The sequence below is a fragment of the Aulonocara stuartgranti genome (genome assembly GCF_965226115.1).
Source record: "Aulonocara stuartgranti genome assembly, chromosome: 7".
Lineage (NCBI taxonomy): Eukaryota > Metazoa > Chordata > Actinopteri > Cichliformes > Cichlidae > Aulonocara > Aulonocara stuartgranti.
The window spans coordinates 43,480,521-43,505,102 of NC_138945.1; the positions used below are offsets into that span (position 1 = coordinate 43,480,521).

The 24,582-nt window shown below is 39.9% G+C and overlaps 1 protein-coding gene across 3 annotated transcripts in view; it reads left to right on the top strand.

Moving 5' to 3' along the window:
* The window catches only part of dnajc24 (DnaJ (Hsp40) homolog, subfamily C, member 24), a 48,550-nt gene that overhangs the window by 12,533 nt on the left and 11,435 nt on the right, over positions 1-24,582 (top strand). Inside the window, exons 1-2 of one of the 3 annotated variants that reach the window (XM_082541329.1) lie at positions 18,553-19,347; positions 22,213-22,348. In XM_082541329.1, the coding sequence (XP_082397455.1) occupies positions 19,246-19,347; positions 22,213-22,348 (238 nt within the window). In that variant the 5' untranslated portion in view covers positions 18,553-19,245. Of the gene's footprint in view, positions 1-18,552; positions 19,348-22,212; positions 22,349-24,582 lie in introns of those variants that run through there. The other 2 variants (XM_082541331.1, XM_082541330.1) reach the window with 2 other exon arrangements.

The following is a 24,582-nucleotide window of genomic DNA, read 5'->3' on the forward strand; positions in this document are numbered from 1 at the left end:
AAAACCCTGAGGTCTGCCAAATTACACAAGAACTGGACTGAAAATTAGTGGCAGCTCTGATGAAGTAATGAACTCAGTCTTGAAATTTGTCATTATGTATTGAAAAAGTTAAAGGTGCAACAGTTATTCTACAGCCTTCTGTAAAACACGGTGGAGGCTCTGTCATGGTTTGGGCTGTATTTATGCCAGTGGTGATGGACATCGTACTGTCAGAAGTACCGTCAAAATTTGATCCACCGTGCAGCCTGATTGGTAACACACTCTGTTGTTGTGTTATATACCAAATATCTACATGTTTCAACCTATGTTATATGTTTTCACATTTGCATTTAGTGGCAGTTCAAAACCACATTAGTTACATAATAAAATAAAGTACACAAAGTAAAACCCACAAATTAGCTGTATAGTAGAAACCAAAAATACCTGGGATGTGTAACAATACAAACAGAACTGCAGATCACTGGGCATCCTCTCTCATTCTCATTGATCTCACAGCTGTTACACTGTAACAGGGGAGGACGCACCTGCACATATCACAGGCTGTCTGTCATGGCTGTCTCCACGCTTAGGAAAGCTCAGAAGTGACATTATGATGTTTCAGTGCCAAGTTACTGTTGTATTTTAGAGAGGAGCAAATCAAAGCATCCTAACTATAAACCTCACAAACCACAGAGCTTTAAAGTAATTTCTTTTCAAAGGCAGTGAGATCAGTTTATTCAATTTTTCTCTCAGGAAAAAACAAAAACTTTCAAGTTTCCATTTATTTTTTGCAGGTAAAATATCTGAACTACATCTGCATTTTGTTGTACAGTATGTGTGTATAATGTAATAAGAATGTTAGAACAGTTTACTCAGAGCACGTCTGCACTGATTCAGAGTCCCTTTCTAAAGGGGCTCAAACCGCCCCTGATTAGACTGTATTATAGGTACTGAAACAGACCAAATGAACATCAGAAACCTTTAAAATTAAGTCAGATGAATCAAAACCTGAATATCTTAAAACCAGGTGGAACACTTCAATTAAAATGATCTTTATTTCTCACATCAGTTTGATTAATAAAAATTAAAACATCAACATCTGTTTACTGATTTGAGGTGTTGTTCTGGTTGCACTTCCATTCAGAAGAAGCATCGTTCCATTTATTATGCTGTTCTTAGCATATATCAGTGTTTTAGAGCTAAAAGTCCCGTGATGTGTCTGGCCAAGAGTTAATTTATTAACAACCATGTGCTCCCATTTGTATTCCACTCAGCAGTTATCACTGCATCCACTGTTACAAAAAATAAATTAAATAAAACCTGATACACACAAATACGCTAAAATGGAGAATTTGAGACACAACTGAAAACTGACAGAGATAGACGAGGAAGTGGTCAAAGTAACTGTTGAAGCACAGGGTGTGATAGTAAATGAGGGATGAAAAAAAGCTCATTAGCTAAAAGCTCCTCTCTCACCTCCTCACACCTCCTGCTGTGACATGTGGATGTGCATGTTTGTGTTTCTGTACACGTGTGGCTCCACAGGCTTTTATTCAAAAGGACAAAGAGACTTGTCAAGTCAACATGCAGTCAGTCAAGCAAACAGCACAGGTCACAAGCACCCGCTCACATCACTATCTCACACACACACACACACACACACACACACACACACACACACACACCAGCTGCACTATATGTTTGTACATGTGTATTGTTTGAGGGCACTGGTGCTGTTTCCAAGCCATTTAACTTTAGATGGTATTAGGCTGTCCAGTGATGATTATGTTGTGTGAAACAGAAACAGAAAGAATGACAAACAGACAGATAGATAGATAGATAGATAGATAGATAGATAGAGATTGGTGGCATGCTATCACAGAAGCAGTCTGCATGCCTAGGTGCTTGATTTTATACACCTGTGGCCATAAAAGTGATTGGAAGACCTGAATTCAGTGATTTGGGTGGGTGAGTGAATACTTTTATAGTGTAGATAGAGTACCTATCGCATTTTGTTAGTCAGAGGTCAGAGATGTCTCATCCTACATGTTGATATAATCCTTTCAAAATCAGCATGCACAATAATGGTACATGAGATACTGACTGGAATTAGGGCAGAATACAAACAAAAAAAAAAGTTATTGGTCATACTTTAATGTTGTGCATGAATTTCAGTTGTGAAATAAAATCTGAAATACCTTACAACTTGGAAAATGTTTCATTGAAAATAAAAATATGAAAACTTTTAGTTATAAAATTGTAGATATTTTTGTTGTCAATTATGAAAATGTTCACTTTAATAAAATTTTTTAATACATACATATATCTGGAAAGAGCAGGAAATAGTAGGCTGTCACACACACACACACCTGCCATGCTGACAGTATACTCACAGCTTTGGAAGTGAAAATGAGAGCATCTGGTACCTTTCTCTCCCACACACACACACACACACACACACACACACACACACACACACACACACACACACACACACACACACACACACACAGTCGTGTTTTCATATCTTTGTGAGAACAGCTAATTGACATAATGCTTTCTCTAGCCACTTACCCTAACTCTAACCGTCATAAAATTAATGCGTAATCCTAACCCTGACCATAATTGTAACCCTGACACTGAAACCACATTTTGAGTCTCAAAAATACCTTCAAACTCTTGGGGACGGGGATTTTGCCCCCATAGGGCTCTTGGTCCCCACAAGTATAGTAAACTTCCCATTTTTGGTCCCCACAAAGATAGAAAAACATAGTACACACACATGCAAAGCAAGCCTGCTGTTTCTTGATGGTCCAGGAGGGGATAGTATGAGTCCAATAATCTCTCTGTTTCCTTTTTCTCTGCAACTCTTATTTTTTCTTTCTTTCTTTGACGACGGTTCCTCTTGACTTTGCTCTGTCTCTTTTCTGGGAGCTGTCAGGGTGAATATTCACCTTGGTTACTGAAGCGGACAAATGACACCTTTTAAAGCTGCGACGCGCGTGTGTGTGCATGTGTGCGTCACTTGTTTCATAAAGTGCAAATTCCATTTTTGTAGCAATGGTCTGGAGAAAATATCTTTTACACTTCATTAGCTGGGTATGGAGCTGGGTGTGTGGACAGGGAGAGCGAAAGAAAGCAGAAAGAATACCTATCAACCTGTGTGTGTGTGTTGTGTGTTGTTTGTGTGTCAGAGCACTTAGGATGTCAGAAAGTTTGTGTGTATGTCTGAAAATACTGGTAGTTGTCAAGAAAATCCTGCTGCATTTGTCTTTGCTAACTTAACTGCAAAAACTAAGAAGCACATGTGAGACAAGTGTGTCGGCATGACATTGAATGCCGTCTTTACCAACTGTTTCCCTTAAGCTGTACCAACCCCCCCCCAAAAGAAAAACCCAGCACCAATTCCTATCATTACTGTCAGACAGTGCCACAACTATGACAACTTAAAAAGTCCATAAGTCTTGTACCCAATAAAAGCTGCAAATGTGATGAAAAAAATAAAATGACAGCCTTAACAGTAAGTGAGTGATGTTACTGCTTTATTTGCACAGCCTGGTAGGTACGGTGACCTTTAGAGTGAAAAGGGGTTAAAAACATACATTTAGTTCAATGATAGAATTTAAAAAACAGTTAAAAGAAAATGTTGCTTTTCATTATATCAAATATTAGTTTTACATACTAATAAAGCATATAGAGTATACAAAACACTTCTCTCAAGTCTCATTCAAGTGAGAAATTTTTCTGTCATAATTTTATCAGACCTGTGGACCTAAGTGGAGACAGAGGCAGGGAAAAGGTTTTCTGCTTTTATTTTTAAACATACAAAGTAGAGTATTGTGGGAATTCCCGATTGAGCCAGGGAAATACTTCTGCTGAGGAGGTGAAAGATTGCAATTCCAGGAATTCAATCCAGTCGAGGGATAAACACAGGAGTGGAGAGGTGGAGAGCACTCAGGCAGGTGAGTGAGCTCAGGATAGTTAACCTCTGTGAATTAAAAACTCTGGCTGGGAACAAAGAAGAGCAGACAGCAAGCAGACGAGACACACTAGACAACTGACCTTAAACTGTTAGTGGAGAATTGGTCCTCAAATAGATGGAGATCTGATTAGTGACATGAAGCAAGTGTGCAGTGGGCAGATGAAGGACAGTACTGTAAAACCTGTCGTGCACACACACTCAGGGCACAGGCAGACTTTATATACTGCAAAGATCACAACTACAAAATAAACTGAAGCGATTTATGTTCTTTTCTTTCTGGGATGAGACAATGAAAGAATGTCCCTATATATAATTATTATGCCACTGGTAATAATCAGCGCTGTCTTTGACTTATTTAAAGTTAAACACTTGAAAGGCAAATTTAGGATTTATTGGCATTCATGCTCTACATCATACAAACTGTGACTGTCAACATCCCCAAAACTCCAAACACTCAAACAGTTTTGAAATGCAAGCTTGCAAAGATTGCAGGATATCTAGTTAAGTACTTGAAATATTGCAAAATCGAAGTTAATATTACTGAATTATTGTTTACAGATTCAGTATCCCATCCTGTGTAACTGCTTTATCAGAAAAAGCAGTCAACTTAAAATAGAACTAATGTGGACGCTGAATGATATTTGATCCATTTCACAGCACAAAGTGATCAGACGTGAATTGACGTTTTCCACAGCTCAGTTCTCGGTGTAATCATGATGTGAAGACAGGTCATTCCCTCAAACTAATAATATTGAAGTCAGATAAATAATTAGAAAGTTAGACACAAACTTTTATTTACTGCAGCTCCCATCAGAGAAAGATTAGTAATTACACAGAGGCACTTTGAAGCCACCTCAGTGAACACAGTGATGAGACAACCAAGCAGAAAATTGCCAGTTGCAGGGCATGATACAATAATCTGCTGGTTGACAAGTGCTTAATTAGTTGATTTGTAGTCCAGTGGTCATTTTAGAGGGCTGCTACATTACAAACACTTGGGCCGGGCGCAAAAAAAAAAAATCATCTGTGTGTGTCTGTTTGTGTTTAGGGCAAATCTGAATTCTAACAGTTTCCCACAAAACGCTCATACAAATAAAATCCGAATATTGTAATTTGCAGGTCATGTAAAGTTTATATTATAACCTTATTTTCTGTATTGACATATCTACTGTCAGTGTGGTTATTAAGACTAGACAGACTTATTTTTGCATTCCAACCATTAAAAATCCTGGACTGAAAGACATAATAAAAAAACAAAACAAAATATAATTTATGGACCAAAGCCACAGTATTTGTTCCCCTCAGTTTACATGTGCTTAAAAAATGTTGTTAAAGGATGAAGTGATGCAACAAAATGCTAAGTGTGTTGCTGTCCGCACAACGCACACAAACATCAACTTTAAACTGAGCATTCGTTTTTCATTTTTGTTCATTTTAGCTGTTTCCAAATAAATATTGGGTTCAAGTTATTTGTATAACATTACGCTGTGTTTGCATCTTTTAAAGCGTTCCAACTTTTTTGGAGATCAGGTTGTGCACTTTTGCTGAGCTGCCTTCAGCATAAAATGTTAAGACTGTGCCCCCACCTCAGGGGGTCCCTGTCTTTGTGGTGTTAGGGTTCAGTTGTTAATTGGTACATGGTAAGTGTGACTCCTCATGACATAAAGTCTCGTACTTGGACCCCACTATGTAGGAAGGCCCCACTGTAATACTTCTGATGATCCATGAAAGCAAAAAATCCTGTTAATAAGCTGCTGACGATAGTTAATCTAGTTAGTCACACTTCAAACATGACTTCAAGGCCTGGATGACCCATAATTTTCTACTTCTGTATTCACACACAATTTTTTGCTTCTTGTTATATGAACGTAATTGCTACTGATGAGGATGAAGATGTGAGGTGGAGAGAAAAACTACTAAAGTGTTGATGGACCTTTAAATTATTTTATCATGTGCCAGTGACAGCTTTGGCCAGAGCCTCTCTCAGTCTTATGAAAGCTCTTAAATTTTGCTGAAACGCAACATTTATTTGGACTCAAGAATGAATACATTAGAATTTGTTGGTGAGTGATCAGAAAAATAAAGGTCATAGTGCTCTAGCAAAATATTGACCATAACTCAAAGAAGTCCTGTTTCACAATGACATCATGGCCAAAAACATATTTGGAACTTACATCCAAAACCCAGGAACAGAGCAGCAAGCTGAGTTGGTGACACGAAATCTTTGTGCACTCCTATTATATTTCTTGGAAGTTGTCAGTCTCACTTGTTTACTTGCTTCTGTTGCTTAAATCATGATGCAGTTGCCGTTTTCATCAGATGTGAAAAATGGGACTGATTTTATGATATGGAGGAAATGAGTGAAGCATTAGGACTCAGAAATCCACAATTTCATAGGTTTGCAACATGCTCAGTCGCAAAGCACAGATCTCTATAGTCTTTGTGTTCACATCACATCTGATTTGGAGTTATTTCAGAAAACACTTGTGAAGTATATGCTTCCAAAAACATCTCAAATAACAACTTAGCATATATAAATATAAGGAATACCCTTCTGCATAGTTATATTTGAGTTTGTATTGCTAATACATTTACAGGCATTCTGAAAATGTGGTTGTTGTTTTTTTGTAAATTGCTGAAATAATAATAATAATGTATTCTATGTCCCACAACAGAAGATGAAGGTCGTGGACAGAGGTAGATAATAAACATTTCTTGTGTGTAAAATATGTTTTCTAAGGATTTGCCAAAATCATCAGGGAGCTTTCTGTACAGACCATGAATGTACACTGTAAGGTTTTTATTGTGGTTTCAAGTAGATGTATAAAATTTCTTGGTTTGTTCCAAAATGCTGTCATCAAACTTTTTAATGGATCCAGACAAGAGAAAGTATTCCAAATCATAACACATGTGCAATTACGAATTCTTGGATCTAATTTTATAGTTATGGTTTGGAAATCAATGCAATTTCCATTTAAAATGTAGATATGGATCTGGGTTTTCATGTAGCAGTCACATATGAGGAGTTGAGACTTTAAGCTGTTCCTTGTCTGAGTTTGTATGAACTTCAGCTCCACTTGATTTCACACACACTTACAATTAATACAATGCATGCTTCAACACACACACTTGGAATTAACTCACTGCATGCATGAATACATACACATGCCCCACACTTACGCTTCAGCACACACGCTGGCACCTTCATGACACCCAGTCTGCTGCTAACACACTCCTCCCAGCACACACAATGAGATCAACAGACATAGAGAGACAGTATACACTTCCGTGTACAGTGACTTTACAGAAATATACTTTGTGATGCTACAAGGAAAAAATAAGCAAAGCGTTATTTGCAGAGTAAGTGAGCAAGAGTTCAAATCATAATGTTTGGCTGTATTCACAGAGATTATCTTTTCAATCCAGCTAATCTCCATGTTAAACATGGAAATATATTTATCACAAATCCTCTTCTGTGAAATACCTCAATCAGAAATCTCACAGTTCAATCGTCAAAACCACAACAATCACTGTGAAAGTGTCAGTGGCCCCTTATTTGCAAATGTTGAACCAGCTGCCAGAAACCTAATCAGTACACAGCCCTAAACTATAAAGTACACATCAGGAAAGTTGTTTGGTCTTGTTTTTTCTAAATAAGATCCATCGACAAAATTAAATCAAAATAACAAGCAGCTCTGGTTCTCACACACACCCTACTCTGGCTTTTCTTCACTGGGTCCCAGCATGTTTTTTTTATTTCAATCTTTACTTTTATTCCTTCACCTTTAAAGCCCCTCGTGGTCAGGTGCTTTGTAAAAGAAATGCTGACACAAATGAACTAGCTTGCACCCTTAACTGCTCATCTGGGGAATCCCCGGCCATTCCAAAACCAAGGTTTCAATCTAAAGGTGGCCATACTTTTGTAAACTCTACAATGAGCTGAATGAGTCTTGCAAAATCTGTGAATTCCTTCAATATACTTCTAAAAATGAATTTTACTAAACTTTCTAAGACTTTGTCACGTCCTCACTCATCCTTTTCTTGATGTTCTTTTACAATCTTTTATTTTGTTGCCACTTGTGTAAAATATTTACATTCTTGACGATTATATTGGGTTATAATTGTTGATTATTTTGGTTTTTCCTATTCACTGTTTTCCTCTGTATCAGTTTTAAAATAGAGTTTCACTTCTGGCTTTCCGGTTTAATTTAGTATTCTGCTGAGGTGCTTAAGGTTGTGAATCTAGTTAATTCTTCATTTTTGAGTTGTTAAGAAATGGTTTGTGTTCCTAGGTTCTATTTACTTTGTGTTCTTTGTGAGTGTCTCTCATCCCATATTGTTCTCCTTATGCGTCTCTAGGTTAGTTAAATATCTTAGGTTTATTCATTCCCTTCAGTGTCCCCCTCCTGTCTTTCTATAGCGTCCATATTATCTTCTATGTTAAGCCTGTCATGTCTTCATATTTGTTCCTTTCGGTCTCCCCACCCTGTCATGTATCTGTCTTTCTCTCTGTTCATCACTTCCTTTCTCTCAGCTCTGTCATCTCTGTCTATCATGCATCTGTTATCTTTGGTCTCTGGGTTTCTGCCTCTGCGTTTGCATGTTTCCTGCCTTATTTTGACAGTCAGTTTTGCTTCTCCTGTCAGGGTCCTGGGTCCCCTGACCCAGCGTTTTTAGTTCTTTGTGATGTTTGTATTATTGTACTTGTGTGAGTTATTCTATGGTTTCTAGTTTCGATCCCTTGCCCTTCATGTTTCTCTGTGTCCCCTCTGTTCTGTGTAAGTCTGTGTCTGCATGTTTGAGTTCCCCTCTGTGTCTTTCGGTTCTTAGAGTCCTCTGCCTTATGGTTTATGTCTCTGTGTTTCTTAGTTGCTGTCTCCACTGTGTCAAGTTCGCGTGTCTGTGTGATCCTTCCTGTTTTACTTTGAAGGTCCGTGTCTTATGTGAATGTGTCCTGCTTTGCTTGTCTCGTCAGTCCTGATTTCTCCCAGCTGTGCCCTCCTTCTGTGTCTCATTCCCCTCGTTACTCCCCAGTGTATTTAAACCCTGTGTTTCTCTGAGTCGGTGTCGTGTCGTCCCTCATGCTGTGTGGAGCTCCCTGTGTCTCTCTGTGAGTTTAGTTTGTGAGTTTCCAGTTTAGTTTGCTTTGCATGACTTTCTCCTGCCAGCGAATAAAGCTGAGTTCTTTGTGTTTAAACTTCGTGCCTGCATTTTGGGTCCAACTCCTGCCTGCCGCACAGCGTTTCATGACATCTCCTGTCTTGTTATGTCTCATTTGTTCCCCTCTTGTCCCTTGTTGAAATGTCTGTTTGCTTTCCCTCGTGTCTCTCAGTTTGTATGGTCTTGGTGTTTTTCCCGGTTTTGGTTTGTTAGTTGAGGTTTTAGCTCCCTTTTGCATTGCTATTGTCAGGATATCAGTCAGCCTCAATAAACTGCTCACTTTCTGTTAGCTGATTCTGGTCTACAGACATTATTCATTCAAATTTTTGTGACTGTTAAGTTATAAAGGGCGACACAAGTTGAATGTGACACATGAAACAAGGACATAACTTCTCATTCGCAGGGGGATGAATATGAATCCAAAGAACTGGGATCTCTCATAAATGGTTTCTTTAAGAAACATGAGGGTAATGATTGCTGTATGTGTGATGATGCTCATGCATAGTTTTGTTGAGATTGGCCCACCTGTTAATTAAGAGATAGTGTTCATACAGAATTACAGTGTACAGGCTCCATCACATTGGATAAGGCGTCAGTAGATATCTCTCCAGAGATGTTCAAGTCTGGGCTCTGGCTGGCCCAAAAGCCACTTCTTTTTTATCGTGGCTGTGTCCTCTGTAGACCACAGCAATAGATTTGAAGTTAATGTAATGTAACGGAAGTGAATCTGACAAACAAGCTTTAACTCTATTGCAATAAGTACTTGTCAATGACAACAATTTTTGCAGTTCATTTACTGACAGAGGGCAACAGGTCAAAGAGATGACAACTGACGTATGTAAAGTCCTCTGTTGGGTCTGTGTTTCCACAAGCCCCGCTGGTTTAGAGACTTATTCATCATGAAGAAAACAAGTCAGTCAGCGATCGATCGATGTACTTGCAAGGGAGGCTTCGTTGGTATCTACCACAAAATGACCCCAAATTTGGCCTCCGATTGCTGCCTTTTACTGGGAAAACAGTTCACACATTACACATCACAGCAAAACAACGCCCACCATAAAACCCCCCAAATGGTTCTAAGACAAGGCACTATGTGTGTATGTGTAAAAATCTGTATGCATGTGAGAATGTGTGTGTGTGTGGCCTCCTGCTGACCAAAAGGGTCATAAAAGCAGGAAACAACATCACAAGAAACAGATCTTCCAGATAGAATGTATCTGCAATAAAACACTACATCCCCCCCAGAACCTCGAGAGGCTGGGGAGCGGATAAAAGAATTCCTTTCATCACAATCACAGAGTTAAAACAATGTAGAGATGGTAAGCATAAAAATAACAACATTTAACAATTCACTTTAACATCCTCTGTGACGTTGGTAGCCCTGCTGACACAGTGGGCATCTAGTGATTTTCTCAGCAGCCTGCATACCACACCAACATGCAGTATGTAAGCAGGCTTTTGGTGGTTGCCTGGCAGAGGGCTACCAGAAATTTCCTCTCTGAGCTCTGTTTCTTGGATTTCAGGAAATCACAGTCGTTGCTGTGGCCTCTTACAGTTGGAGTTGTATTGGCCAACCTGGTGAGATTTTCATATACGATAGCCCCAGAATGATCCCATATTCATGCACGGAGGGGCCAGATTAGTGTCTGATTTCCACCTGCTGTCTAGAACTAATTATTGTTTTTGTAGTGTTTAGTGTCATGTTATATAATGAGCGCGATCCTGACAGTCTTTTTGTTTGTTTGTTTTTTTTTTTTTTTTTTTTATCTCATCCCGGTATGTAGACTCACCTTCACCTGTGACGAGCTCAGTGGTGGGTGTGTTGTCAGCAAATTTAAATATGGAGTGAGAGAAGTAGATTGGTATGCAGTCATGAGTGTAAAAGAGTAGTGGGCTGGACTCATGATTTGTATATGTCATAGTCCTGGTCTCAATGTTTCTTACTTCCTGTTTTATACTGATTGTCCCTCAACTTCTGTGTGTTGTGTCGAGTTTTGTTTCCTCTGTCCAGTTAGATTCTTTTCACCTGTGTCTTGTTTTCCCCAGCTGTTTGCCTTCTGTTTGTAAGTCCTCAGTTTCCCTCTTCTCTTTTTTGTTTCCCCCTTTTAGTTGTGTGCCCTTTAGTCATGTTTTAATGTAAATAGTTATTGTTTAAGATTTTTGCTCCTGACTAGCTTATCTTTGTATTTTTAAGTTTAGCAATAAAGCATTTTTTGATTTTTACACCTTCCAAGTCCTGCATTTGGGTCCTACTCAGCTCAACTTGACCTCTCCTCTCCCACTAAGGACTGGCAAACCCCAAAGCTGTGAGGGGAGCTCACACAAACACAAAACATCCCAAAACTCAGTATGCTGGTTCAAAGACCAAGGACCACGACATGAGGTTCTATTTTGACTTTCTGTGGACAGCTCCTGAGAAAGTCTTTAATCAGGCAAATGTAAATGGACATGGAGAGGCCTATGTCTTGTAGTCAGCCGATTAGGATGTATGGGACTGCAGTACTGAAAGCATCCTCTCAGAGCTCCCCCTGTGTTCTATGTGATTTAGTATCATGTGAATTGCTATAGCAATGGCATTTTCTGTGTATCTGTTACCTGTAAACAAACTGATGTGAGTCAAATGTGGGAGGCAAGGTAGTTTTAATGTAGTTGTAATGCAAGACCAGTTTCTCAAAGCACTTCGTGATCACCGGTGTAAGTGCAATGGCTTTACAATTGTTCAGATGCATTGGGTTTTTTTGGAGCAGTGGTTGCAGGGGTGGATGACTTAAGGTACAATGGTACAGTGACTAGTGGCAGGAAGATGTTGAAGGTTTTTGTGAAGAAGCTAGTTAGCACATGCTTGGAGTACTTTACTTGGAACTCTGTTGGGTCCAGCTGCCTTCCTAGGATTGACTAAGCTTAGCACACATGTCACATACTGGAGCAAGTGACTTCATTAGCTTCAAATCATGCAAATAAATTATTTGGTTCCTCCATGTCACTTTTTACAGCGTTGTTGGTGCTGCCTTTATTATTGGTTATTGCTGTAGCCCAATCCATCAGTCTTGTTCTTTTAGGACCCTTTTCCCTCTCTTCAAGTCAACTTTCACTCTTGTGTAGTAGTCTATGTCAGCTGACCTGAAGACAGTGTTGTTGGTTTTGTAGTGTAGTGTGTTGAATTTTAATGGGGAAAGGTCGGAATATGCTCTTTGTATCATAGTAGCACAGGTTTGCATGTAAAAAAAGCATAGTTTCTGTGTATACCTGCTCATCTAGGCCGAACAATCCCTGGTTGTGTGATCAAAGCAGCTGTGATAGAGGTGTGACAGAGCAGCTACAGGAGCAATCTGTGATGGTCTTGATAATTGGCTTTGTAGAATGAAATGTAGCAAAATTATCCTTTAATGTTTAATTAGATTTGATACTGATACAAATTTAGTTACAGCTTAACTAAACTGTGCGGTACTATTTAAAACATGTACTGTGGCCTGAAAATGTGTCAGAACCTGCTAAAAGATTGGCTGACTGGATGGCTTTTGAATTACACCAAGCTTTATTTAGGAAACATCTGCCGGGAAACTTCTGTTAACCAGCTGTGTTTCTTTGGCTTAGATTCACTATGTCTCTCTCTCTCTCTCTCACACACACACACACACACACACACACACACACACACACACACACACACACACAGAGGATCTTGCTGGTTCAGCAGTTTAAATCAACGAAGTGCTTCAGAGCACAGCAAGATGCAACCCATCATCAATCACACACAAGCACTGACACACACGCACACACACACACATAACTGAGTGTGCCACCAGGCCACGAGAGGGAAGCAGGTGCTGAGCAGACTGTGACCATATCTGTGTGTATGTCACACAGCTGAAGTGAGGATGAGATGTCTTTTTCCACTTCAGTGTGTTTTTATGCACTAGTAGTTTGCAGTTGATTGTATTTAGAGCGTATGTGTGGTTGAGTTTGAGGCACAGTGTATACGGTGGGCTGTGTGAGGCAGGTGTAGGTGACTCAGTTCACGTTAAATTCATTGAGGAATAGTTGTCCTTGTAAGTAGGTAGAGATCTTTAAATCTATATGCCTACATGTTGTCAACACAAACAATGGCCGAAACATAGTTTTAAATAGCTCTATAGAGCATTATTATCACTTTGACCTTCAAATCAATTTATCGACCTTGATGGAGAGGTCAGAGGTCAAATATTACATGATACTTTCTATATATGTCACGGTGTACAAGGTGGACTCACACACTGGACTCCGGGGATTGATGCACACAAGGGAATTTATTAATGAACAATGTCCAATGAGTGTATATACAAAAGGTGCGGGGCAGTGCTATCTACAAAGGTGAGAGGGGCAGGGCTGCGGGGGAAATCCAGGTGAACACTCTCGTCTCTCTCCAAACAATCCAAACATGAATCCACTCGAACACTCGTCACTCAGGGAACACCAGGGAAAACAGTCCAGAGGGCGATTCTCACAACGATCCAGCGAAGAACAGCCGTTGCTTCCTGGCTTAAATGCCATCCACACTGATGAGGCAGAGGTGTTTCCTCCTCCGAGGGCGTGGGCCAAGGGCGTGAACCCATAATGAGTTCTGCCCTGGCGAGAGAGCGAGAGAGAGAGCGAGCGAGCGAACTAGAGAGATAGAGAGAAACAGCTGATCAGCGACCAGCTGAACCTCCAGGCCGTGACAATATATCTTAAAAATGCACAGCATGTTTGCAAGAGTTGTAGTTTCTAAGCCTTCTGTCAATTATCAGCCAATCATTAAATTGATCTTGACGACCTTCATGGATGTAACTCAAATTTGAACAGATTGTTAACATGACCCCACTCTACACCCCTACAAAGTTTTATCAGAATTAATTCAAAACTTTTCACACTATTGTGTCTAAAGATAGAAGTAATTACACACATGTGCATACACACAAATACTGCCAAGATCAAAAACCAAAAAAATGCACCCTGTTGGACCCTAACTCCTCTATTCATTCATTCATTCATCTATTTCCTCTGCTTCCATAAAAAACTTTAGTTGTAGAAGTGGTGGATCGACCAACTCACTAACATTTTATTTTGGATGCAGGCATTTGAATGTTAGAGACAATAACAGGCAGAAGTGGATTCTGGTAATGAGATGGCTGTTTATGTAGTTATTTTTTGTGTTGATTATTATTTTAGTTAACACCTTTCTAATGAACAGCTGTTCTCTATTTGCTGGGTGTGTGTATCACTCAGTTCTTCTATATAGAGCTAGACTGGCTGCAGAAGAAGAATCTGGCATACGGGTCAGTGATTCTGACTGACATGTTGTAGCTGCTTGTATTATTCTGCTTGTTTATCATGTTTTTATTGTCTTTTATAATTAACAACAGCTTCATGATCACAAACAGGTAGACAGGTATATTTGCCTGGCTGTTCTTTTCCATCTTTAATGAGCCAGAGATGGCTGCTATAATCATCTGTGTTGTTCATTAGAAAAACTCACACTTTTCTAATGAACAGCTGCGCTATGACTGAGAGTGCTAGCCAGCACACACCCACGTGTATTTTTATTCTTATTCCTCCGTTTATACAATTCATTCCAAACAAACAGAGATATTCCATGAAACTGGGTCTTCTTCCTATCGTTCTGTAAACCATGACTCACATAAAACTTAACATATCTAGAATATCATCTATGTCACAACCCTCCAGACTTAATTTCTCTCATTGTCTTGACGTTTATTACATTTAGTTGCCTTTCTTGCTGAAATACAGTGCATTTTACAAGACAGTAGACAGTTAAATAAGAACAAGTTTGAAATAAATCCCATATAGTTATAGCTGGTAATGCTTTAATGAGAAACCTGAATAACACTGAGCTGATTTATTTTTTAGTAAAAAAATGATTTGTGACAGCCTGGGAAACAAATAAAATATTTCTGTCTAAAACATCTACTGGAAGCTGGATATTTATGTGTGGCAAAGATTAAGATGTTTTTGAGAATCCTGCTGTCGCTGCTGTATCACTGACTAATGGAATTATTTAATTCCAACAGTACCCACATGCTGACTATGTATGTGGCAGTATGGCATTTTTAAAAAATATACAAATCAACTTTTTTTAAATGCAAAATATTGTTTCCATGTTAAAGAAATTCTTAAACTTTAAAATTTCTCCCAAATGTTGTTACACTTCGGGATCTAAAGAAGATTGCGGCAGTGAGGATGGCTGCTGTTGCTCGGCATCCACCTCAATTTTGCATGTTTTGTGTGTTTTTAACACTATTTTCTAGGTTTTTTTGTAACATGCAGTGCACTGATAATCTATGACAGACAAACTCTTTTTAGACATTTGACAGCATTCACAATCTGGGACCGCACCAACATACTTTTTAATGAATGGAGGTGCCTTACCTTACCAGAGTGGAAACTACCCTGGAGGAAAAGGGGAAATGAGCCAGAGAATGACAACACCATTCCCCAATTACCAGCATTCTTCTTGCTAACGTCCAAACTTTGGAAAACAAACTGGATGAACTGTGGGCCAGGGTGACTTTGCACTGGGATTGTTAAAGACTGTAATTTCTTTATTTTTACGGAGACGTGGCTTGATTCCTCAGTTCCTGACTCAGCTATTGTCCTTGTGGGTCTTTCCATTAACCACCAGGACTGGACAAAGGTCTCTGGTAAGTGCAGGGGAGGTGGTGTATGCATAATGACTAAGAAGTGGTGGTGTGTGGATGTACAAACAGTTTTATCAGGGTGCTCTCCTAATCTTGAACACCTCATGATCAGATGCAGACCATTTTATCTGCCTAGAGAGTTTAAAACTGTGTTCTGTTCCACTGTTTATATTCCCCTCCATGGCAAAGCCATGAAGGCACTGAATGAGCTGTATGATGTTTTCGACTGGCAGGAAGCACGACGCCCACTTACAGAACAGAGATGAGAGACTTGACATCACGGTGTCTGGATGTCAGAAAGACCAAAGAGCTCCCTGTGGACTACAGGAGACTGCAGGGCATACTCCCATTTACATGGAGGGGACAGAGGTGGAGAGAGTCAGATACTTCAGGTTGCTGGTTATTAACATAAGTGAGGATCTGAGCTGCCGACATCACAAATGTGATCACAAAAGCAACGAGACAGCGGTTCTTCCTTCTGTGGCAGCTAAGGAGGTTGGCATGGACCGCAGAATACTCGCCAACTTCTGTCGATGCACCATCAAGAGTATTCCTTCTGACTACATCATGACCTGGTAGGAAGTTGTAATGCTCTGGACCACAAAGCTCTATGGAGGGTGGTCAAATCAGCACAACGAATCACCAGGTCTGAACTGCCAGCCATCCAGACCTTTACAAACAGCGCTGTAGGAGGAAGGCCCAGAGGACCCTGTCTGATCCCAGCCACCCCAGCCATACACTCTTCAGGGACAGTTTCTACCCACAAACCATCAACCAACTGAGCTGCTGAAATATCGAGGAGGATATATTTCCTTTATTTATATAGTTTATCTTATTTTTATTTAGTGTTACTTATGTGCAGTTTTACTCTTCTCTGTACAATATTGAGGGGCCTAAGAATTTCATTGCTGGTATTGTTACCTGTATATGGGAGGGATAGCACTATGTTAGAGGAGAGCAGAGTTAATTCCAAGCTTCCAGAGATCCATGAATGTTGTAGATATGAGGATTGTGTACTTGTGAGTTGAGGAGGGAAAATTTCAGGAGGAGGCAGCTAGGCAAGCTTTGTGGGTGTTTGGGCCAGAAAAACCAACCACTTCTGTTACTGAGTCCAGAGAGCAAAGGACTCCAGGAGGGCAGGCAGGTAGGTGATAGGTGAGTATCCGAGTCCAGATACAGGCCATATATGGCCTGTATCTGGACTCGGGTGACTTTGCAGATGAGTAGTGCATTATTATAGTGCATTGAAATGCACTATAATAATGCACTACTCATCTTTTTGTGTATAAAATGTGTTATATGATAGGTGGGAATGTAAAAAATTGTTCTATTTTGAACAGCTTCATCTGACTAATATTATACACAGCCTGCTTATACATGTTAGAATATTTTTCATTTTTCCATAATAACAAAGTCTCATACAAAAACTTCCACTAAGAGCAGAATTTTATCAACACCTTTGACCAAAGTGTGACCAAAAGGTTCACAAAGACACGACGTATTTCAGGACAGCTGGATGACACTACAGGAGGCTGTACAGACCTTGGTATTTAATAAAGTGACGATGGCAGCCACAGTTTGACAATGAATACTTTGTCACTTCACTAATTGAGCCTTAATTCACCCAAAAGGACGACATAATTAACTGTACAACAATGTCATTCACCCAGGATCTCTCCTCTTCACCCATTCCCTCTGTGGTCTCGTTAAGAGCCACGACTGAGCGACAGACAGGAAATCAGATCATAAAGGTGTCATCATGTCACCTCATCACTTCTGTTCCCATTTCAATTAACAGATCACTTCTGGTCTGTATTTTCAGGACAGATTTCCCAGCATGTGGTCCTGCGCTGCTCTTTGCTGGATGATTGCTCAGACATTTGGCAATGGAATTCAACACTTTATATTGGTTGTTGCGATACTTTAAAGTAAAATATCTTATCTATTTGCACCACAGTTTGAAACAATCACTAACACTTGTTTCACTTCCATGATATTTTCAGAGTTCAACTATTCAACAACTTTCTCTATTTACATAGCAACCATATTGTCCTTATTTTGCCCCTAATCATGTTCTGCAATAATTACTGTTGTTCTCTGGATAAAGGGAATTAGCTGTTGTTCACACTTGTTTTCCCAAGAAAATTCTCCAAATGCTCCAAGTTAATCAGAATTTGGTTGGTATCCTCATCCTATGGTAGCTGGGATGGTTTCCAGATTATCTATCTACTTCACAATATAATATAATAAAAAAAGTCTTTCTATACACATCAGTGTCAAATCATACACTATGGTATTAGTTTTTTTACCTGAGCCTTTTCCCTTTTGTTGACATATCTGTAGACAAAGACGTGTTTGACACTCTCTCACACTGCCTACAGGATTGTGTTGTACAGGGGACTGACAAATTAAAGAAATAACTAAAACGTTTTTCATCTTGTAAGTTTCAGATGTCATTGAGTAAGGGGCTTTGGCACACGATGTAGGACCCATTATTCTAAGTTTATTCATTTCAAGTTGTGCTAAATCAGGAGCGAGCGTAAATTTGTTTGTTTATTTTATCTTGTGCTTTTTGTTTTTAAAATGTTCTTCGTCGTTATTGTTCTATTAATGTAAAAATAAAATAAAATGTAAATTTTATTTCCTGATAAAGTTCGTTAACCAAATACGTTGCTACGGAGAAGGATTAGAGCCACTGGGTGGGCACGTTTTTTTTTCATCTGGAAATGAAAAAAAGACGTGCCCACTTTTTTCCCCAGTGGCCCCAATCCTCTTCCGTATGTTTATTACATCTTGTACAAAAGTAGTTTTATTTTAATGGGTGCCACTAGCACTGTTGTGCACTAGTCTGAGTACAAAACGGTACTCGAAGTGTTCTGTATTTCATTTTCCTAGCGGAACTCAAGCAGGCGGACCATAAATACACGGGCTGTTTTTAAGGGGACTCATAACAGCGTAGAACGCTATGTTGTCTCGTGTGTTAGAGGTATGTTCAGTCCTTTAAATGTAGGTCTCTGGGAAATATAGAAAATGTGAAACCATAAGCGCCTTCGTCGACCACATTTCGTCTGTTAAACTTATCTAAGCGTTACTTTGTCGTGAAGCTCGCGTCTTTCCTGACCCCGGCACACCTCTGAGCCCGCAGGTTCACACTGAATAACTGCCTGTCATGTGTGTACCACACTGTGTTTGTGCAAGTTAACCGAGATTACCCACTGTAATTACTAATAATTTCAAACGAAGAGCTCTCGTTTTGTTGCAGTTCGTCCTGCGTCAGTGTGGAATAACTGTAACCCGTTCAAAGGTTGCGGTTTGATTTGACATTTCTAAGTGAGCACATTTTACTGAGCTGACTGCTAAAGGTCCTAAAAACAGTTCACATATTTGCAAAAGACTCTCCTTATGATGGTGAATGCAATTGTCTGATGTCAGCATCGCACTTACGCAAGAATGAACCAAACAATAGAGAAGGATCTGTATGCTGTCCTGGGAGCAAACCCCTCAGACTCGGTTCAGCAGCTCAGACACAGGTACCAGCAGCTGGCCTTACAGGTAAATCCATTCTCTATTTGTTCCATCTGTCTATAGACCCATACTACCTATATGCATGCAAAAGCGGTCTACCCTCATGTATTTCCATTTTGTTGTCCACATTGTGTGCCTTTTCCCTCATTTCAGTCCCTGGAGCTGACCAGATTTTTTTTTTTTTTTTTTGGCTTAGGCAACTTACCTGTGTATTTTTTTAAGCATAAAAAGGCTCTTAACTCAGTGATGAACCAGTGTTATGTCTATACATAAACAATTTGGGAACAAATCCACTTTAGATGTTATCTTTACACACTTTGTTACTAGCAGCCAGTTCCTTTTGTTTGAAAACAGAAAGGTCGTCCTGTTTTGAGCCACCACCTCATACCATTTGGAAAGCATCTGATCATTGCATTGTCATCATGATAAGATTGTATTAAATGTGGCGTTTGTATTCATTCTCACCACTGCATTTACACCTGATAAGTAATGCAGTGGAAGCATATGCAGTTTTTTTCTAATGACATATCTTAAGAGGAGGTGGATAAGGGATCAGCCCCAGCACATGTGGAACTCCATGACTGTCATTTGTGCATGGAAGGGTTTTGTTTGCATGAAGAGAAGCTAGCAATAAAATGCTGTCATCAGTTTTGTTAAATGGCGCACAGATATTTAGCTGGAGGATAGCTATTAGCGACAAGTGTGTAAAGCTATTAGAAAATTGTTGGCCAAGACTTTTAAGCCAACTGACCCACATTTGACTGCCTTAGGTGCCAAAAGGTGCCCAGATGAGACTGTGCTGTCTAACTAATTTCTGTGTATTTCTCTGTTACATACATTCTAATGGATGTATCTAGTATCAATAATAAGCTGTAGCTCGGGTGGTAGAGCAGACATCGACCTATCACAAGGTAGTTTGCAGAGGTGGGACCAAGTCATTGTTTTGCAAGTCTCAAGTAAGTCTCAAGTCTTTATCCTCAAGTCTCAAGTCAAGTCTCAAGTAATGTCAGGCAAGTCAGAGTCGAGTCTCAAGTCACTGGTGTAAAAGTCCGAGTCAAGTCACAAGTCTGAAACTTTGAATTTCAAGTCCTTTCGAGTCTTTTAAAAAAAAAAAGAAAAAATAATGTTGCAGTTATGCTAAATGTAAATATTAGACCATGTAATTTTTAAATCTGTGTTTTTCTCAACACATGACAAAATAGTGAACTTAGAAAATATACACAAATTGTGAAATTGCACCTCTTTAAAATGCAGCTCAATTAAACCTAGCTCCAAGAATAATTTTCACCGACAGTTCTGAGATAAGCTGCATGTTATTCTTGGATGCGGTTGTAGGACCGGCTTTAAAATCGCATGACAAAAATATCATACACATTAAAAAAAACTGCATCACCAACGTAGCCTGGACAACATTTGCTAGTTAGATGAAGTCAGCTATCTCATCGTAGCATATTTATATGCATATTTATAATCATACGGTTCTTGGAGTGAGTGCATACACTCATGAAGTTTAGTAACTTCAGGTCACTGCAACAAGCCCAGGTACAGTTTACCGACGGATGGGTGCAGGACCTTGAAATGCACCGTGTAGAACGAAAGACCATCGTACGTATCATAAGTTTACCAGTCTCACAAATCGTCGTCATAAATACACAATCGTTAACCGTTTATTAATAGGACCTTTGAGCTCAACGGTAATTAATTAGTAGTGGAAATAATTTCTGGTACCCATCACAGAAATGTAGCAGTGACAATAATACTGTATGCTGTAATCGTACTGGGCAATTAGTGATACAAAAAACCTGTTTTATCCTGTGAATAAAAGTATATGTTTTTGTCAATGTACCATAATAACAGAAGCGAAACACAATATTGTGTCAGGACAATTCACTATTTATGCACAATAAACAAAGAAGCATAGCGCGACAATTTCTGTTCAGCGCCAGACTTGCTTGTAACCTATATCACCAATTATGTTAAGAAAAATGACGTATTAACTACTAAAAAACACTGACCTTCGTGTAAATGCTTGGAGCAGACTAACCTGTGAGCTGGAGGGTTCTGGGACGTTATATTTGGTCTTAGAATGGCTGCAATCCAGTCGCGTCTTTGTTACTTCGGAAACATGGCTCGAACAATTTCTCTTCAACGACGTAATCCGATAACAACCGATCTCTTTACCCGTCGGCTTCCCGTGGCTGTCATGCGACCGGCTATTGCAGTTAATGATACAACAGCTTCTTGACATTTTTGTGTTTCTTTTTATCGCTGTATAACTGATTTTAATTGAAAGCCTGCGTGCGCTAGTACCGCTTGCCACGAGTTCCCAGAATCCTTTGCGGTTCTACCCGTGAATGACGTCACATTTTCAATCTCTATATAATATGCATGTTAAATTTTATATTTGGGGTAAAATATCAAGTCTTTTCAAGTAAACCGGTTCAAGTCCAATTCAAGTCCCAAGTCATTGGTGTAAAAGTCCAAGTCAAGTCACAAGTCTTAGAACATTTTTTCAAGTCAAGTCTAAAGTCATAAAATTAATGACTCGAGTCTGACTCGAGTCCAAGTCATGTGACTCGAGTCCACACCTCTGGTAGTTTGATTCGCAGCCCCTCCAGTTTGCATATCATCTTTCAACTTGCAGGAGAGATAACCCAATGCATCCATGAGAGTGTGACTGTGTGTGAATGTTAGACAAGACACTTGGGCTGGAATAAAAGTGCTTTTAGTGCTCATAGTAGAAAAGCACTGTGTAAGTGCCAATCCCTTTGTTTTTTTGGACAGCTGTCTGGGTCTTCTGAGCCCTCCAAATGTCAAATATTTGCAATAAGTTCATACATAGAAGATGAGGTGTCTGAATATACGTTTGTTTGTGTGTGCACAAATCTGCAGTACCACCCAGACCGTCTTGGAGGGGATTGTTCTTCCGAAGCAGAGTCTGGTGTGAAGAAGTTTCTAGAAGTTGACGCTGCATGGAGGGTCCTTAGTGACCAAACCACTAGGACACAATATGACTTGCAAAGAAGAGGTGGGACTTTAAATTGTGCTTCATTTACTTTATTTACTGATAAGGTTCGTGATGGTTTTCTTTGACGGGAAAAAATGTTTTGTATTACTTATGTTGATGTAGTTTTATTTTTCACTGACCAAGACTGGCACAAAAACGTGAAAATGCATATCTTCTCTTTACATCTCGTGTTGTTGTTTGATGGGAAAACACAGTTTTCCTATGTTTTTTTTTTTGCTTTGTTTTGTTTTTTTTAAAGAAATGTAAAACTTTAATCTTGAAAATTCAGACTTTTTTCCCTGGTTTTCGCCCCAACTTTCCGAACTCAATCATCTTTTTTAAAATTTGAACCTGAATGTTCAGCATGAATGCAGTATATCAGCGAAATGCTACAGCTCACCAGACATTATTAATAACCTGGGTTTATTTACCAGCAGCAGAGTACAGTGAATGCACAGTCCACCAAAATTTGCTCTAACCTCAGTCCTGGAGCAGAAAAGGAATCTCTTTCAGCAGGCTGGATATATTTGACAAATATTATGGATGGAATAAAGTACCAGTACTTCAAAATATACAATATTTATACACAAGTACCAAATATGAATACTGTCATTTAAATATGCTGGCTCTGAAAGTAATGATGTATGAAGTAGGGCTGCCACGATTAGTCGACTAGTCACGATTACGTCGACTATCAAAATTATCGACACGTCGTTTGAAGCTTTGTAAGATCCCAAAAGATGCAGGAATAAGTAGTAGGATTTCCGAGTGTAATAACGGACTGAAACAGAAGATGGCAGCACTGCATGTACAAGGATGCCAGCTGCCGTTAAACTACGAAGAAGAAGAAGCTGTGTCCGGTATCGTAGCTGTGTCCAAATTCAGGGGCCGCATTGTCCTGTGGCCGCATTTGTAGGCCGATTACGTTACAGCGACACCATGAAGACTGTCCAAATTCAAAGACTCCGACAAATGCGCCCTTCATTTCCCCAGATTTGAAGGATGGGTCGGGTGCATACTTCATGGCCCAACCTATCCCAGAATTCATAGCGCGGCCCAGCTCAGTTTCCTTTTTTTTTTTTTTTTTTTTTTTTAATTTATTTTGCGCCTGTCCCGTTTGGCTCTTTTGCCATCAGAATTGTTGTCTAAAGGCAAAGAAAGATGCCCAACGGATTTACTTTACCAAATTGACCATCCCAGCCTTGCCGTAATGGTCCATTTGATTCACCTTTTATTGTTTATTTTATTTTCACTTACTGAATACGGGACAGACTTGACTGGGGGAAAGAAGGGGAGAAAGAAAGAGGGAAAGAGAAACAGCTGAGAAGAGGGACGGGGGAGAAGGGCAAAAAACAAAAACCAACAGAATGGGCAGAGAAAAAAAAAATGCATATATCGATCACCTGGATCACCTGCTGAGAAAGAAAAAAGAAAACAAGCAGAAGAGAACAAGAGTAATAGAATAAACAACATCACAATGATATATGGGAATATGACAGTAAATACTAAATGTTAAACATTATTGTGCAGCACATAAGATCAACAGAACACAGTGTGCTTTGAGGTAGGAGCCAAAAAGGGTGTAGTTTGTGGGTGTGATCACCCGTGTGTACACCTGTGAGCATGGACGCGCTTGTTTTTAAAAGGTTCCTTCATGTAATGATCTGCTAGAGGGTGTGGGGGGGCCACAGCCCCGTCCTCCAGGGCATGAAGCAGGTATGGAGGAGATCAAAACTCCAGACATCCAGAGGCCCCCAGAACACAAGAGACCAAGGAAGACCAACAGAGGGGCAGCCGCGCCACTGTCCCAGAAAGAGCTGAGGAGAGTCCCAGATGAGGGTTCACTCAGCAGCCACGGAGCAGAAGCCAGGGGGAGTTGCAGTGACGCGCCCGTGAGCTCCACCGGCAGCCAGCCGTGCCTGAGTGACCGAGCCCCAGGCCGAGAGGCCGGGGGCACCCCACCTCCGAAGTGGCCCGAGTCTCCTCTGCACCCTGGTGACATACCCCTACTCCAAGGTCCTGCATGTGTGGGTGGTTGTGGTGGAGCGGGAAGAGGGAGGCAGCTGGAGATGGGGAGGGAAGGAAGGGAGGGGCAAGTGACCAGCTCAGTTTCCAACAATGGCAGCAGCTAGCTAGTTTTAATGTTACTCTTATTATTCTTTCTGGGTCACAAAATAAACGTTTAACATATTTTCAGGCAAGAATTTATCTGTGTAAACTTCAAATATCTGCTCAGTTTATCAAGACACCAAATA